At 49.6% G+C, this 17,442-nt stretch overlaps 1 protein-coding gene across 1 annotated transcript in view; it reads left to right on the plus strand.

Annotated features, from left to right (window-relative positions):
* Umodl1 (uromodulin like 1) overlaps window positions 1-6,262 on the plus strand; it is a 56,173-nt gene extending 49,911 nt beyond the window's left edge. The window contains exons 21-22 of the mRNA XM_028767960.1: window positions 3,377-3,582; window positions 5,345-6,262. Of these exons, the coding sequence (XP_028623793.1) occupies window positions 3,377-3,558 (182 nt within the window). The 3' untranslated portion in view covers window positions 3,559-3,582; window positions 5,345-6,262. The remainder of the gene's footprint in view (window positions 1-3,376; window positions 3,583-5,344) is intronic.
* Window positions 6,263-17,442: the final 11,180 nt, after the last annotated feature.

Here is a 17,442-nt window from a genome sequence, read left to right on the forward strand (position 1 = left end):
TCCTCTTCCCCTTCCTCTTCCCCTTCCTCTTCCCCTTCCTCTTCCCCTTCCTCTTCCCCTTCCTCTTCCCCTTCCCTTCCCCTTCCTCTTCCCCTTCCTCCTCTTTTTCTTCATACTCCTCCTCTTCATACTCCTCCTCTTCATACTCCTTCTTTTCCCTCCTCCTCTTCTTCTTCTTTTCCCTCCTCCTCTTCTTTTTCCTCCTCCACTTCTTTTTCCTCCTCCTCCTCCTCCTCCTCCTCCTCCTCCTCCTCCTCCTCCTCCCCACTCCACCATATGCCTAAAAGTACATAAGTAGCCTGAGCTGTGGTGACAAAACACAATGGACTTGCTACCATAGGACCACAGTAGGACCACAGAGTTGTATTCTTTCACAGTTCTGAGAACCAGAAGCCTGAGATGTGGGTGTGGCCAGGCCCTGCTAACCTCTGAAACCTGCTCCCAAGCATCCATCCAGCCTTTTCCAAGTTCCACAGGCCGTGGCCCATCTTTGGGTTCCCCAGCCCATAGCCACATCTCATTGCAGCAAACTTATAAGAAAACTAGTCCTACTGTGTGAGGCCTCAGCCCCTCCAGTGTGGCTGCATCTTCACTAGTCCTCTCTGCAGTGGCCCTGTCTCCAGATGAGTCCTGAAGTTCATAGATTTGAGCTTTAATGTATCTTTTCATGGGGGACAAATTTCCACACATGTCTCATGTGTCAGTGATTGTAGGGAAACAGAGCCGCCTTGAATATGTGCTGCACACTTTGAAGCCAGTTTGGGAGTCTCCTGTGGCCATTGCTTCGGTAATCGACTCTTTAACCTGCTTATTTCACATCACTGGGCAAAGACATGGGTAGTGTGAGATTGACAGTGTGTGTGCAAATGTCTGGGACAGTTACCAAGGCCAGTGGGCACTTCTTGACTATCTGAGTTGGGATTCCCAGTACCAGGAGGGCTTGCTTCTATTCTGCATGGTCATATGTGTTCCAGGAGGGCTGGCTTCTGCTATGTCGGGGCCGTGCATATACTGTGTGTGTGGAGAGGTTGTCTCTATTGTTTGAGAACTGCATATGTAGCATGTGGGTGGGCCAGTATGGGTTGGTCATGTGTGTGCTGGGGGCTCGCTGGCTGTCTTCACTTTCCACTCAGTAGTTAGGAGTGTTCTATATGCCCCGTGTCTCTGCACTTATAAAACTTCTCCCTGTTTCATGGACAGACAGGGTCTGACTGCAGGGACCCACACAGGTCACATTGTCTGGAGCCTCATGTGAACGGACAGAGGCCCCATGCCAGGGGACACACTCACTGTGTCAAATTGTACAAGCATTTGTGCGATCCTGCTCTCCGTTTCAGGTTTACCTGCTTTGGACCCAGTCAGGGGACAGCCTGGCCTGCAGATGCTACCCTGAACCATGCTGAGTTAGTCACCTTGGTGGTGGTGATTAGGATCCAACTGGATAGGCAGCATCAGGACAGGGGCTCATTGTTCTCAAAGATTGACAGTCTTGGCTGTCACAGTCTGTTCTCCAGTGCCAACAGAGCCAGTTTCCTGCCTCTGCCTTAACATAATCAACTTGCATACCCTGACGGTGCTGGGAAGACCCTCTTCCTGGAGGCCTCTGGAGGATGCCTAGGGCCAGCTATTCTGTGTCCCTAGGAAGATGACTAGCCAGGTGGGGGAAGGGAGAGGAAACCCACATTCCTGGGAAAGTTACACAATTGAGGCTAGGGGGTGGTGGTACCCCACTGCAGCATGTCCAGACAACAATGCTATCTTGTTGAAGCTCTTTGTCTAAGTGTCCCAAAGGGAACCTCAGGACTACCGTGGGACAACTGTGCTGACAGCAACAACCCCAGATCACCTCCTAGAAGACAGTGCAGTATCCACGGTGGGGCCCAGAAGTCCCATGGGGAAGGGAAATGGGACTTGAGGGCTACAGGCTACCCAGGCTCTTTCCTAACCAGACCGTTCAGGTATACTAAAGGTGGAGGGGGTGGGGTGGGGTGAGCATAGCTGGAGTCCCTCCGTGGTCTCTGTTATTGATGAGCTTGATAACGTGTCGCACTCAAACAAAAGCATTTATGGGGCCAGGCGACTAGAGGGCAGGCCAGGGGCTGGCTGGCGGCTTGAATCTTTTTTTCTCCTACAATGTGAGACATGTGTGTGTCTCCAGATGAGGTCAGTCATTCTCAACCTTAGCCTCTTGAGGCAAGGTCACTCACTGCTCCTAGAGCTTTAAGGGCAGCCAGTCCCAGCCATCCTCCTGCCTCCATCCCTACAGCACTAGGAGTACAGGTCTGTAGCCTTTATGTGGGTTCTGAGAAATCGAATCCAGGTTCCTATGTTTTTCCAGCAAGGGCTCTTTCCTTCTGAGCCATCTCTCGAAGCTCTGACAGTATGAGAGCATCCATCCTGCCCCCACAGCCTCTTCCCTAGGCTCCAGGACTGACAGCCGTCTGTCTGTCTCTGCTTTGCCTGTTCTAGAGAGTTCTTATGAATGGGTGTCACTAACCATGGTCCCTCTGTGACTCCCTTACACACAGTCTCCTACATGGCGGTGTGACATCAGCGCTCTGTTCCTTTTGGTGGATTGATAATATTCCATCGTATAAACTGGACATAGTGGGGCTCTTGCCTATAGCCTTACCACACGGAAGATGGAGGCAGGAGGATTGCTGAGACTGATATTATACAATGATATTCCAGGCCAAGCCGTGCTACAGTGTAAGACTGTTATCTCAAAAACCAGCCGAACACGCAAAAATCAAACAAACGACTCCATTGTGTGTCCTGGTCACAGCTGGCCCGTCCATTCATATACTGAAGGATGCTGGGGCCATGTTTCACTCACTATGAGCAACGCTGCTATGATCATGGTGTGCAAACAACGACTAAAAGACTTTTTCCCCTCCATTCTCTGGGGTCTTCATTCTCCCAGACTTTGACTGTTACTCTGACCTGGGGCAAGCCCTGGTCTCTGATGTGGGTGGTAACCCTCCACTCTCTCTCCCACCCAGTGTCTCCCCATGAGGAGTTGGCTGGCTCTCCAGTTATGATCCAGTTATGAAGGGACCACAGAGCTCTACCTCTGGATAGAAGCTTGGCCCTGCACACTTGCAGGCTGGACTGCTCTCATTGGATTGGGGGGGGGGCTGCCTCCCTTGCTGACCCACAGGTACACACAGGCCTTTGCCTTGAGGGCCTCAAACCAAATTCCAAGCAAGCTGCTCAGAAATAGTGATTGAACACCTCAGATCCCCTGCATGCATGTGTGTGCAACACACACACACACACAATCTAAGCACATCTTTTGCTTCACAGTTTCTGGGCCAGGCGCCAACCACAGACACATGATTCCCCTGACCCTGGCACCTCTCTATCTCACCCACAGGTGCACAGGCATGCACAAAGCCAGTCCTGGGGACCGGTTACATCATTCTCCTTGTGGCAGCTGCGCTTATGGTGACGGCAGGGGCCGCAACCCTTCTGATCTTGCGTTACCAGAGAGTAAGGCAGAAATACAATCTTCGGATCCAGACTGAGGACTTCAGCTACCAGGTGTTCTCTCAGTAGGAGACCCAGCTGACCGGGAGATGGGTAAGAGCGAGTGTGTCTGATGCCACATCCTGCTTCTATTGCCCCTGGAGATGGCAGAGTGGGTTTGGCAAGGGGTAGATCTGTAACTGACAAACCTCTCCTTCCCCAAAGCGGCTGAGAGCCGTAGGAGAGGGAACAGGGACCATTTGCAAGTCAGCAGAGAGTTCTGCCACTTACACCATGGTCTCAGGAAGCCAGGGATGAAGCAGTGACCCTGGTACCCAGGGATGGTTCCCAGCCTCGTCTATGAAGGCCTGTGTTCACTGGGACAGTCCTTCATGTCCCTGGAGTCCAGCTGAGTCCACCCACAATGCTCCGGCCAACATCGATGGGTTAAATTGATGGTCTTCAGTTCTGAAGTTGTCTGTCAGTCACACTGGTTTTTAGGGGAGTCTAGTTTGCTCCCACAGAGAACGATGTCTGCATAGAGACCACACATGTTCTCCTAGATGCTTCAAATGACCTCTTGCTGAATTAAGGTAGCTCACCCGGTAGCCATGCTACACAGTCACCACACTGTATTGATTAAGTAATAATGGCCAGAAAGGTCTGTTTGTGTTTGGAGCAGAAAAAACTTAGATTCTCCAATTCCTTCACCTGTTTGGTTGTGTTCTCTTGTAATTCTTTAAGGGATTTTTGTGTTTCCTCTTTAAGGGCTTCTACCTGTTTACCTGTGTTCTCCTCAAATTCTTTGAGAGTGTTATTTACGTCTTTCTTAAAGTCCTCTATCATCATCATTAGAAGTGATTTTAGATCTGGCTCTTGCTTTCCTGGTGATATGGGGAGTTCAGGACTTTCTAGTGTGGGAGAACTAGGTTCTAATGACGCCAAGTACCCTGGGTTGCTGATGCTTATGTTCTTATGCTTGCCTTTCACCATCTGGATCTCCTTAGTGCTACCATCCCTGTCTCTGACTAGAGCCTGTCTTTCCTACTATCTTGGTTAGTTCAGAACTGTGTGGGTTGGGTGTTACTACTGGGGTTAGAGCTGGGACCCAAGATCTGCTCAGTGCTTGGGTGCAGACAGGAAGGAACCAGTGCTCTGGGTCAGGAGTGAATTCCTGGGTCCTAGTGGGTCCCAGTTACTCCCTGTTTGGGGCGGGGGTACTGTCTCTTTACCTAAGATGCTGCCCGGGTTAGAGCTCCTGGGAGGCCCGCTTCCTCTGGGTTTTGTGAGATTGAGTGCAGAGCAGCCGCCTGGGATCTGCTCAGTGCTCGGGCCCAGACCGGAAGGCAAAAACTTAGATTCTTTCTTACTATTTATTTGAACGGTATGTGTGTGTGTCAGGAAAGCAGGGATCAGAAGACAGTACACAGGAATGGTTTTTCTCCTTCTGCTACATGGGTTCTAGGGATTGAACTTCAGTTGTCAGGCTTAGTGGCAAGTGCCTTTACCCACTGGGCCATATCACCAGATCCAGGGACACGTTTTTTTTTTGTTTTTTTGTTTTTTTTTTAAGATTTATTTTATTCATATGAGTGCTCCTTCTGCATGTATGTTTGTGTACCACATGCATGCCTGGGGCCTGGGGAAGTGGCGAGCCTCCATGTGGGTGCTGGGAATTGAACCCAAGTCCTTTGCAAGAGGAACAAGTGTTCTTAACCACTGAGTCAACTTTCCAGCCTCCATTTAAAAAAAAAAAACAGAACGCTTTGATTTCTGGTTGGTGGATCTAGGGCTGCAGAGCCTGAGGAGATGGAGGGCCCCTCTGTGAACTCCTTTCCATCCGGTCGACTGATCTGTGACCGCCTTCCCCACACAGAGCACCCTGTAAATAAGGTCCAGTGGCTAATTCATCGAACACTGACAGGAGTTCAATTCTGGACGGAGTTACACCGGCACTTGGGAATGAGACCCCACAACGACAGCAAACCTCTGTCTGCCCCCGAGAGCCTGAAGACCCAGAGTATCACCCACCAGACTGGTGACGAGCCTGCTGAAGCGGTGGGCAGAGCGCTGGAGTGGCCTTCATCCTCAAACCCAGCACAAACACGGCCCCAATTACCACAGCCTTCCAAGCTTTGACATCCAAGCTGCTCATGTGACCCTTGTTCTCTGACAATGACATTCTCACAGACATTTTCCAGTACCTGTGGTGCTCGTTCACGAACAGATCCATCCGATAAACTCTGAGGGTTGTTTTTTTTTTTCCATACACAAACACACAAACTCATCTCTCCTTATCAGCCTGTGGCAGTGACTCAGGACAACCTAGGTGAATACAGGAAGCTTTCTAATGAGTCACAGTCATGTGATGTGTATGTACCCCTCTTGCATGTTTCACATCCATGGACTTTTTTTTTTCATGTAATTCCATGAAGAGGAACGTGTGATTTTTTTTTTTCCTACTCCACCACAAGGAAGCAGGGAAGGGGTGGGGGAGGTACGTACCTTGCTAACAGGTCCTCTAGTTTGTTGATTTGTGGCTACACAGATCTGAATTGTGGCTACACAGTTAACACCTAAGGCAATAGTGTTTTCCCTAATGGATATAGGATCATAACAGCATTGTATCTTTTAATTAACATGCTTACTTATGTTGAGTGTGACTGTCACTTACCCCGAACATTTGGGGAAATGAGTCTTTTTGATTTGTTGCGTGTTCTTGGGGGTAACAGTGACAACTGGGAGTCCTGCGTGGCTAGCCGACTTTGAGCAATAAATTTTTCCTGGCACTGAAGTGGTTTGCTGCGTTGCTTCCCTCCGTGTGGCTCTCAGTTCACGTGACAGGCCATCCTTGAGCACTGGTTCTGTGCCAGACATTCCAGAGAGATGCTGAGGTGAGGCTCCCTACCCCCGCTCCCCCACCCCCGTGTCATCTATCACTTCTGACATCAGCTTAGCATCTTCTACTGATGGTTACTGAGAACAATAAAATCTCAGAAACCCCAGGTACTGGGCCTGGGACCAGGAAGCTCTTTCACACTTTATCTCAGTCACAGAGTCACAACGGCAGGCCGTGTCAGCTGTGAGGACAAACATCAGGGTTCTGGAGACTCCAGTTTACAGATGAATAGCGGTGTCTCCTGTTGGTAGAAGGGGATGGCAAACATCCCCTCACTTAGCGCTCACCAGGGCCTCCGGGGGTGAAACTCTCTATAGTTCAGGATGTGGAAGTAACAGGCAAGTTTTATAGAGTATGTCAAGGAACCAAAGTTGGAACCAAACCCATCCGCTGTCAAATGGAACTAACCGACCCATTGTAAAGTCTACCTCTCCCTCTGCCTCCTGAGGGACAGAGAAGGAAAACCTTGTGGGTTTCTGAATATACCTGAGCAGTCTAGATGCTCAAGGGGCTCCCCAGAGCGATCATCCTGTGGCTCTGCCTAGGTCCCTGGGAGGCCTCATCTTGGCCCTGATCTTCCTGACAGTCTCTTGGGGGTGTGAAATGATACACAGTAGAGATTTGATTGAGGTCAAGGTCTGACGGAGGAGGGTCTGTTTGTGCTAGAGTGGTGAGGGAAGGGCTGTTGGAGACAGAAGTCTGATGGTGGAGGGGCTGTTAAAAGAGGTTCTCTGCAAGGTAGGAGGTCTGATGGAGGAAGATTTGATGGATGTGATGGTCTGATGGAGGAAGGCTCGATGGAAGTGAAGGTCTGATGAAAGTGTGGTCTGATGGGAGGTGACTCTGATGGTAAAGGGTGTAACCGAGGTGACAGAATAATGGAGAACCTTTGAACTTTGACCCACTGCCTGGCCCAGCCTGCAGCTCTCCAGCATCACCACTAGATGGCGCACTGAGCCAAGCCTGCATCCAGGGTAGTGCAAACTCTTTGCCGTATTAGAGTTTCCTGCCCTTAGGCAAAGACAAATCTGAAGGTTTTCTGCAGGTCTGTGCCTATTGGCACAGGGCCTTAGAGGTGATGCTAGGCTTTGAGAATAGGACCCTGTAGTTCTCTTCAGCATGCTAACTTACAATGGCTTTTGGTCACCATGGGCTTAATCTGCAAAGTGGCTGCTCCATGCAGTGGCTGGTCTGGTAAGGCCCATATACAGGGATGAGTACAGTGGGCTTACACAGCCTAGAGGGAAAGGAGTTAGGTACACCTCACATGAATCTCGGGGCCTGGGATAGGTAAGTGGACTCTCCCACCAAGCAAACTTGGGATGTCTCTGGATGGGCTGGTAGAGCCTACTCCTGCTGAAGCTCCTCCCATCTCCAGGAAACTTGGGCAGTCATGTCTGCATCCAGGGTAGGATCCAGTGCTGGAGCCAGAAGCAGAAACTTAAGGGTTCTTTGGAAAATCAGTTGTTGGATAGTGTTTTGCTGGGGAACATTTTGTTTTGAAGGAACGTTTCGTGAAAGTGGACACAGGTGTGAAAGGCTCAGGCAGACTCTTAAAGGAACGTTTCACTGAAGCAGACACAGGAGAGAGGATGTTCTGCTAAAGCAAGCACATGAAAGGACAAGTGATGAAGGATTCTTTGCTAGCAATACACATGTATTGGTCCACCTTACATTATGTAGATGAGCTGCGTTTGTCGGGACTCCATGAGAGAAACGCACCAAAAAACTTCTGGTGGTGTGTCACGGTTTCTTGCCGCTTTCGTGGACTCGGGCTGATTGGCAGAGTGATGTCAGCTGAGTCAGACTCACATACTGAGGCGAGAGACATGCTGAGCCAATACACGTGGAGAGAGCATCAAATGTAGTGGATGCTGAGCTTGGCTTGCCTGTGGAGCTAGTTGAGCAGTGCTTGTTGGTCTTGCGGCTTCTCTGATCTTTACTTTGCCGAGAGAGGCTCAGCTGAGAATTTTTCCTGGCGTTCCTGTTGGCCCTGGTCCCTCCTGCTGATTTGTGCTGAGGCCTGGCTGTCTCTGCTAAGTAGAACAGCCACTGATGATTCGTGTTTGTTATCCCTGACTCTATCGCACTGGACTGCTGGTATATTCATGAAGTGTTTGTGAGTGGATCAAGCTGCTGCTGACCTATGAACTAAACTGCTGATTTCCTAACAACGAAGATGAGATTTGCTCCAAAGAACCATTTCTAAACAGGTCCACTTCCCTTGTATCTCTTCTTTTCCACTACCTCTGGTAGGTGTGGGGCTAGAAGGGAGGTTAAAGCCTTAAAGAATCATCATTAAAAGTAGGCTTTAAAAAAAAGTTACAGGAGGCCTGGCTGAGGATTTCACCAGAGCAGCTGGAGTGGTCTCTAGTTCACTATGTCCCATGCTGAGTTCTGGAGCTGCTTTAGGGGAGGAAGTAGCCACTTGACTTTTGACTGGTACCTACAAATGAGTTAACCATACAGAAGTCACTGGCTTCCCCCGGGAGCTCTCTTGCCTGTGCCTTTCCCTTTTCTGTCTATTGGACTATCTAGCTGCTTGTTATTGATCTCAGCCCCCAGCAGCCCATGGGATTTCTTGGCAATGAATCCTATTTTGAGCTAGGCTACCATTGTAGAAATCAGATCCAGGGAATGACTCATGGTTCTCTTTCTCCAGAGTGGGCACCGTTACTAATCTAGTTTCACCAGAGCAGTACACTCCCCACCCCTGTGCAGGTATATTGGACCTGTCCCATCCCTTCCCACTGTCACAGATGGTCACAGATGATTACTTACCAGATGGATGTTCATTAAGCCAACCCACATGGGTCTTCCACAGAGCTACAGGACTGGGGTACTCTGGTCTCAGATTTCCATTCCTGTCTGGAAGTACACTGTAGCTGTCTTCAGACACACCAGAAGAGGGCATCGGATTCCATTACAGATGGTTGGGAATTAAACTCAGGACCTCTGGAAGAGCAGTCAGTGCTCCTAACCGCCGAGCCATCTCTCCAGCCTGCTAAATCAACTCTTGCTGATGAAGAGTGCAGGAGATGGAGCCTGGGAAGGAGGGGGTCACAAAATCAAAGTCACCATTGCAGCTCTACCTGGCCTTTGGTTCCCTAGTTTCCTTGCTCTGGCCACCAGCCTGGTGTTGACTGCTGCCCCATCAAGGAATTTTCTTTTTCTCCCAGGAAGCTGCTGAGCACAAACGTGTGCATGTGCACACACATGCACACACACACACACACACACATGCACACACACATACATACACACACATGCACACACACACACACACATGCACATATGAAATAACCGACTTCCTCTCACAAGAAAGTACAGACTTTGCCAAGATTAATTTTCGAAGGTACTTCATTTCCCTTAAGTAAATTCAACCTAGAACTCTTATTTCTTTAGCATACATCTGTGAATTTTCAAATCATGCTCCGAGGAGCCCTGGTTGCATGTTTGACTAAACTCCAGCCATGAAAACCTCATCAGCCATCCTGCTAATTAAATTCCCCTCAGACATTTTTTTTTAAAAACTGAGTTCACAGATTTAATTTATTCCATTTGTTTTATGAAGCACCCCCGGCTACCCTACTCAGGTACAGAAGGATCGTGGAAAGCTAATGAGTCTGTTGATGTGTGTTAGTTTTGTTAGTGTGAACGTGGGGAACAGAGAATGAACTCAGGGCCCTCTGAGGGATGGACAAGTATCTGAGCTCGTTACATATCCCAATTCTGTTGATGTGTTCACTTTGCCATTCCTGTTCTGACTTCTGACTTCTGCTTCTTTTTAACTCAGCACAATGAAGCCACAAGGAAGAGAGGCCAGTATAGACTAGAATCAACGGGTAGGCAGGAGCCACGGGCACTGTGAGTGGGGATCCCTGCTATACCTGGCTACCACAGACATACTTTACACACAGAGTCCACTGTGTGACCTTGGGGGTCCCTGAACTTCCTGGCAGATGTTTCTCAAGTGCTTTATGGCCACAGCCTGAGCCAGGGCTGTCTTCCCTTCAGAATTATGGTTGATCTTCCAGGGTACTCAGCTGTGCTCCCTGCAAGCCTGCAGCGGACTGTCCTGTCCCGGGCCTGCAGGTCACACAGAGGAGCAGACTTCCAGGTCCTGTTCAGGCTCCAACAGATCAGCCCACCTTCCCTTCTCATTAGCCTGGCATCTCCTAGACACAGTTTACGTCTCTTCTTACCCAGGCCCTCTCTGAATTCTCTCCTAACTCCTCCCACAAGAGGGCTATGACTCCTATAGGGAACATCATTGTGTGCTTTGCCAACTTGGCAGCCCCTGCATGGAATTAAGTCCCTGGTACCAACTCCAAGCCCAGTGGTTTCCAGCCACTCCCCTGCCCTCTGGGACCAGCTTTTTATGTAGGTACTGGGGATCAGGCTCAGGTCCTCAAGGTTATGTGACAAGCTCTTTACTGACTGAGCCATCTCTCACCCCTACAGGCAGGAATTTTCATGCTGACACCTATTGCTCTTTTACCATGTGCCCAGCAGTGCCACATTACACGTGATGGACATTTAAGCTACCTTTTGCTCTGAAGGAACCCTGACTGTCTGTGTCACCAGGCAGAGAGGAAGACACTGGACTGTCTGTCCATGAGTAGCAGTAAACCTGGCCTCTGTATGTGATAATACTGGGGTAGGGAGTGACATGGATCCCCCAAGTGAAGCCCACTCAACCCTCTGCATCCAGCGTTATTACTGGTGATTGCTCACCTGGATAATGATACTTGAATGGCTCTCCTCGGCTTCTCAGAGCCCAGTCCTCAAAGATTAAAAAATTATACAGCCTGACCCAGAGCCTCAGATATGTAGGACCAGGTGTGCTAATTATCCCACGGCAGTGGCATCATCCTGGCCCAGGTGGACAAATGTTCATCACATCCTGGTGTGATTATGGTCAAAGTCTGGGCCCTAACAGCCACAGTAAATTAGGCTTGGCTATTTGTCCTTAATATGCCAATTAAAGAGACAGATAACAGCACAAAGCTGAGAGTTGGGGTTATTCAGCTTGGCTACATTGGGAAGAATGAAGGGGTCCAATGATTCATTTCCCTCAAGTCTTTCTGTGGGGTACTCACATGAGGATCAGGCTTAAACAAAGGGCGGGAGGTCTGCAAAGCTAAGCAGTCTTGTAGCCTAGACTTTTGCTACTTTGTGTGCTATTCTTTCCTCCTTTCAACCCCCTAAAAAACAGGAGTCTGAAGAGGAGCTACATTATCCTTAGACTACTTCCTGCTAGGTAGGGGTTTCGAGTTACTCTGGGGCGAGTTTGATCTTTGCCGTCAGGATATCTATTTTCTTCTTATTTCTTCACTGTGCACAACTACTTAACAGGCTGCCACCAATAATCCACCATGCTGCTTGGACCCCTAGCATTTATACACTCTCTGAAAAGTCCCCAGAATTCCAAACGTCACACAATCATAGAACAGGTCTGCAGCCGGCAAAATCATGCCTCTGCTAGAGCATGAGGCAAATCATAATCACTTGCTGTGGACCATCTGAAGCAACCCTACATCCCCACACCTGGGATTTAAATGAAAGCCCATTCCTATTTCTGTGTTTTTAAAAGAAATTCTCACTACACAATCGTGTTCAAGGTGTTCTCCCACCCACCATGGACTCCCGTTGTCTGAGTTCTTATCTCTCCTTCAAGTTGTAGGAACTCTGTGAAATCTCTTCCTGGGAGATGAGACTCTTGGGGGTGTGTGTGGAATTTTAGTTCTTGAGATCAAGTATTTCAAACAGTTTGACAATGTGTTGCTCCTAAACATAGCTCCTCTTTGGCCAGAACGGCTACAGTGGGAGATTCTAAGAGCTTACATCTCATATCTCAGGACCCCTGAGAACCAGTCTGAAACGTGTAGGGTCTGAGTGCTCCTTGCTCCTCTGTCATCTTTGCATCAAGACCATGTGGCCAGGACCTGCAGGGAGTAAAGACTCTTCATCCCGGTGCTCTGGCATATGGCTGTGCAAGCTCAATTCCCAGGGAGACAGGAGCTTGGTTTCCCTTCAGGGTGAGAACCTTGTTCCAACCCAGACTAGACAGAGCTGAACAAAGGGTCAGGCAATCCTAGCTTGGGGTCTCTCAGTCGTACAGACTGTAAGTAGCTGTGAGAGGGGACAGAGTATGCGGCAGAAGACCTCCTTTGATCCTATTCTGACCCATACGTTACACTTCTCTAAAAGCATTTATAAACATCCTTTTTTAAAGTATCAGAAGTTGCCATCACACCAGCTAAAGCAAACATGTTGGTAACCATGGTAACTCCACACTGAGCTGAGGCCCCGGGTGGACAAGAGGGAGGTCTGCATGGCAGTAAATTGTAGCCATTGCTGCCCAGGCTAGACCCCAAGTGGGGCTTTTAGAGAGCATGGACCAGGCAGGAGTTTGAGAGTGAGGCTGTCCAGGCTTCTTTCTCTAAGTCTGCCCAGACTCTACTTAGGATTCTGTGCTTTCAGGTTTGTGTCAAAGTTGATCCCAATGATTTTGGAGTCTAATGAATCCAGCTCTTCTCCCTGGATCTTGCAATGTGAGAGACAGAAACGGGCACAAAAACAAACAAACAAACAAACAAATAGTACAGTCAAGAGGGAAAGAAATAAATTCCTAACCAGTACATTCAGTGGGAAACCGGTCCAGCACACACCCCCCCACAAGTTTGGAATTAGCATCTGCACAGGTACTAATTGGCTGTGCTCTGAATCCTCGTCCGAATCGGCTTCAGCAGAGCAGGTATGAGGTGATGTTGAGAAAAGCAGGCCGGGTTGTAAACCACGTCTTTACTCAGGTGAGAAGCTGAGTTGGGGCCCTCTCAGCCCTGTGAAGGGAGAGTCTGACAAGAGCCTTAAGTAAGGCAGAGAAGCTGCAGTCCACAGATGTTCCCAGAGAGAGCAGTCGTGAGAGGCCCTGAGCTTCCCAGGAGAGAAAAGTCCAGAACATAGCCAACAGCTGGGCCTTCATTTCATCAATGTGGTCCTTTGGGCTGGAGCTGGTAGAGCCCAACCATCCATTATCCACACATGTAAAATCCATGATGTGCTCCCATCAAAAAATGTGTGTGTGTATATGTGCGGACATGCGTGTGTGTGTGTGTGTGTGTGTGTGTGTGTGTGTAAGAGACACTCCATACAAAAAATTCCACACCTGACCTCATTCAGTAGATGGACTTCCGTGAAGTATAGGTTCACCAAAAACAACAATGCTTAATTTCCTCATGGAGTGTGTGGGCGAATTCATGACACATACATAAACTTGACCTTTAAACTGCGTCTTGACCAGGAGATACCAAATTATAAATATGTAAAGATACCCAAGCCACTTTCGTTTTCAAGCCTTATGGATAAGGGACCCCCAACCTGCTACCCCAGAAATGGTGTTTTATGAGAAGCAAGCACTCACAACCTTATTCCTGGCGGACTTTTAAAATTTCAATCAATTGATCCCAGACAGTTTGATGGTTAGACACTGGGAGGCTAGTGTCCACAGGAGCCAAGCTGAGCAGGGACCAGACTGCTGATGTCCCCAGCAGTGAGATGCTCCTGTAGTTACTGGCCTTCTGGTAAACACTGGGGGCCAGAGTGGAGGCTGGACAGGAGAGAACACAGCTTCTGCTGGGGCAGCCCATAGGAGGACCCCCTCCCAGTCTTCCAGGATGGGATACTGCACTGGACTCTGACTGTGATGGCAAATGGCCACCAGGCTTGCGTAGTTATAGAGTGGGGAGGAGCTATGTCATGATGCCGGGCTGTTCTGAGCAAGACTGGGTACATGGCACATCCGCTTGACTCCAATGCTTCACAGCTTCAGTATATTGGGGTGTGTATGCGCATGCGCGCATGGGAGGGGGAGGGGGAGGGGGAGGGAGAGGGAGAGAGATTGAGATTATATGCATGGGAGATTGTGTGTGTGTGTGTGTGTGTGTGTGTGTGTGTGTGTGTGCAAGTGTGCTTATAGGCGGGATAGGGAGGAGCTTCTGGTCTGACAAACCAGTTTAGCCTGATCATGGACTCATGTCCTTAAAGTACTGAGAGAACCTAAGACAGTTACTTCTCTCCTGTTGCTCTGACCAAGATTTAAATCCTCTTTGGAGTTTTCAAACCCAAAGCTGATACTTGCTGCTGCAGGGAACGGATTCTAAGGGTTGCTAAGGGCAAGAGCAGGAGGCTGCCATCTGGATCCTAGGGACTCACCTCTAGAGGGCGCTGTGGGCAGAGCCTTGGAGCTGACAGGGCCCTTAAGCCAGGAAGGTCAAGGTATAAAAATCAAGATGGATTCCCTTGTGTCGGCCCTAACAAAGAGTCCACAAAGGGGTTTTCTGCAAGATCACTTGACAGTAACCAATACAGAAAAAGCCCAAGACCGTGAGCCTGTGAAAAAGCCACCACAGCCTCATAGGAGGACATTTGCCAGCAAAGACCAGCGGAAGCTTGACGGCGCCCATAATTCTCTGTGGGACATGAGTTCCTGTGGAAATGCGCCACCCTCCCAAAACACTGTCTGTATATGTCCTACAGTCTCTCTGGTTGTTTTTTTCAGACTGCAAAGGCAGCCATCATGGAGGTTTGGGGGGGGCAATAAAGAACAAAGTACATATCCTTGTCCCAAGAGAATTTGGTAAGGACTAGGAAGCACTTGGCACAGAAGACGATCCCACGGGCCCATATCTACCAGGGAGCATCAAGATTTAGGTTATGCGAGGCAGAAAGGACAGGTAGTTCTTGGGGGCGGGGCAGCCCGGGAGGTCTGCTTATCCAGGGTTTGCTAGCAGGGATAGACATATCTGGGGGTCTGGCTAGGTCTTGCCAGTAGCTACTCTGTCAGAGTTTCCTCTACCCACACTGACTCAAACACTGTGGACCCCTGAGCTACACACCTGTGATTTCTCACAGGTACTCCTTCATTCTGGGCAACAGTGACTTAAAGTCTCTTTCCCAAGCTACTCGTGAGGACCCCAGGTCGCCGTGACCACAGAACCCAGATGGGATCTCTTCCTCTTTGCAACTAACCTCTGCGCCCTTGGCAAGATTGCAGGGGTGGTGGATGGTGGGTCCTTACTATAATTTTGGGAGACAGCAAACAACCGCCCGAGTTTCATGAACACATACAAACTTTGTCCTGATACTTTAGAGGACCCCCAAATATGACAGCTATCCGCTGTCCAGATAGTAACTCCAGGCAAACCTTCCCTCTTTCCTGGGGCCCTAACCTCCTGCTGGGGAAGCTTTCTGACCGGTTTCCACTCTGAGGGAGCCCCCAGCCCTTCACCCCCACACTCATCTTCCCAGCTATCCCATCTGCCTGGAAGCAGGACACAAGGAAAACCTGAGACCAGCTGTGGCAATATCTCCCCACGACCAACTTTCCCCCTGTCCATCCTGCCAGCCCCAGGCTTAATCTAGGGACTTTTCAGGACACTGAGGTTCATACCTTTGACCCAGAGAGGACTGTGAATCATTGCCTTAGCAGGAGCTAGAAAGGGAAGAAGTTTGTCCAGATGGGGTGTGTGGGTGTGTGGGTAGTACACACTGGTTTTTAGCCTCCCTGCCATCACAGCTGTGTTGTGAAGACAAACTAACCCAACCTGTGTCCAACCTCTAGGCCCTGGTGGCAGTTGTAGCTTCTGTGCCAACCACACCCACTCTCAGGTGCAGATGCCGGTGAGGCAGAAGGCAAGCACGAGGGGTAACAAGCATGGCGCTCATCTGAACTCACAGCTGGGGACAGGGGTCTATGGGACCACTCTGTGAAGTGGCCACACCCTAAGATGGCTTTCAGCTCACTGCTAGAGGACAAAGGCAAATACAGAAGCACCAGCCTCACTGGCCCAGGGCCACAGGCTAGAGATGGCATCAAGCAAGCTGCTTGACTCTGTGAACAATACACAGTAGCAGGTCCTAGGGACACTCACTGCTGATGCTACATTGAAGAGTGGCCCTTGGCCTCCCAGACTCTGGCTTTGAGGACTCAGCTCCTTGTGCCCTGGGCCTTCTGTGGCTCATCTGTAAATGTCATTCCCCTTATGGTCCCATTTAATCTCCACAGCCATCTGTTGAAGTCACTCTGCTGTCCCTATTCCCAGAACCCCAATAGGTCAGTGTAGCAGGGGTGGCTCAGGAGGGTTCAGTTGAGGACAAGTTCAGGGGAAGGAGAGGAAATAACACACAAGGGTCTTCAACTTCCCAAGATGAGCAGTCGGTGGGGCTACCTGGGCCATGGTCAAGGGGATAGAGCTCCGAACTCCCTGGAGGCTGAGGATCTGTCTCCCTGTGTTTCCCCACAACTTTGACTCTGGAACATGCCCACTCCAGTTCCAACCACTGCTGCTTAGAACTGGTGTGCATATGGGCAAGCATGGGGTGCTGAGACGACTGAATAACTCAGAAGGTGAGGCTGGGCAGGGGATGGCTGGGAAGGCCATAGTCCAGATTTAAAAACTTCAGCAACTAGCTCCCTACAGAAACACCCTGTCTGTGCGTGCATGCGTGTATGTATGTGTGCATGTGTGTCTGTCTCTGTCTCTGTGCGTGTCTGTGTGTATCTGTGTCTGTGTGTATCTGTGTGTGTGTCTGTCTGTGTGTGTGTCTGTGTGTGTCTCTGTGTGTCTGTGTATGTGTGTGTCTGTGTGTGTGTCTGTGTATGTGTGTGTGTATCTCTGTGTGTGTCTGTGTCTGTGTGTGTTTATCTGTGTGTATGTGTCTGTGTGTGTGTCTGTGTGTGTGTCTCTGTGTGTCTGTGTATGTGTGTCTGTGTATATGTGTGTGTGTGTCTGTGTGTGTATCTCTCTGTGTGTGTATGTGTGTGTGTATGTGTGTGTGTGTACTGTTCTGTTCCTCCTCTCACAAGATTCCTTTTTTAATCTCATGTGTATATGTCTGTCTGCACAGGACTGCAGCATCTGTACAGGCTAGACAGGAACATCTGATCTCCTGGAGCAGGAGTTACAGGCAGTTGTTAGCTACCTACCCATCATGGGTGCTGGGATCCAAACTCAGGTCCTCTAGAAGAGCAGCAAGTACTCTTGACCTCTGAGCCATCTCTCCAGTCCCCC

This window comes from Grammomys surdaster, unplaced genomic scaffold (assembly GCF_004785775.1).
Source record: "Grammomys surdaster isolate TR1022 unplaced genomic scaffold, NIH_TR_1.0 183, whole genome shotgun sequence".
In the NCBI taxonomy this organism is placed as follows: Eukaryota; Metazoa; Chordata; class Mammalia; order Rodentia; family Muridae; genus Grammomys; species Grammomys surdaster.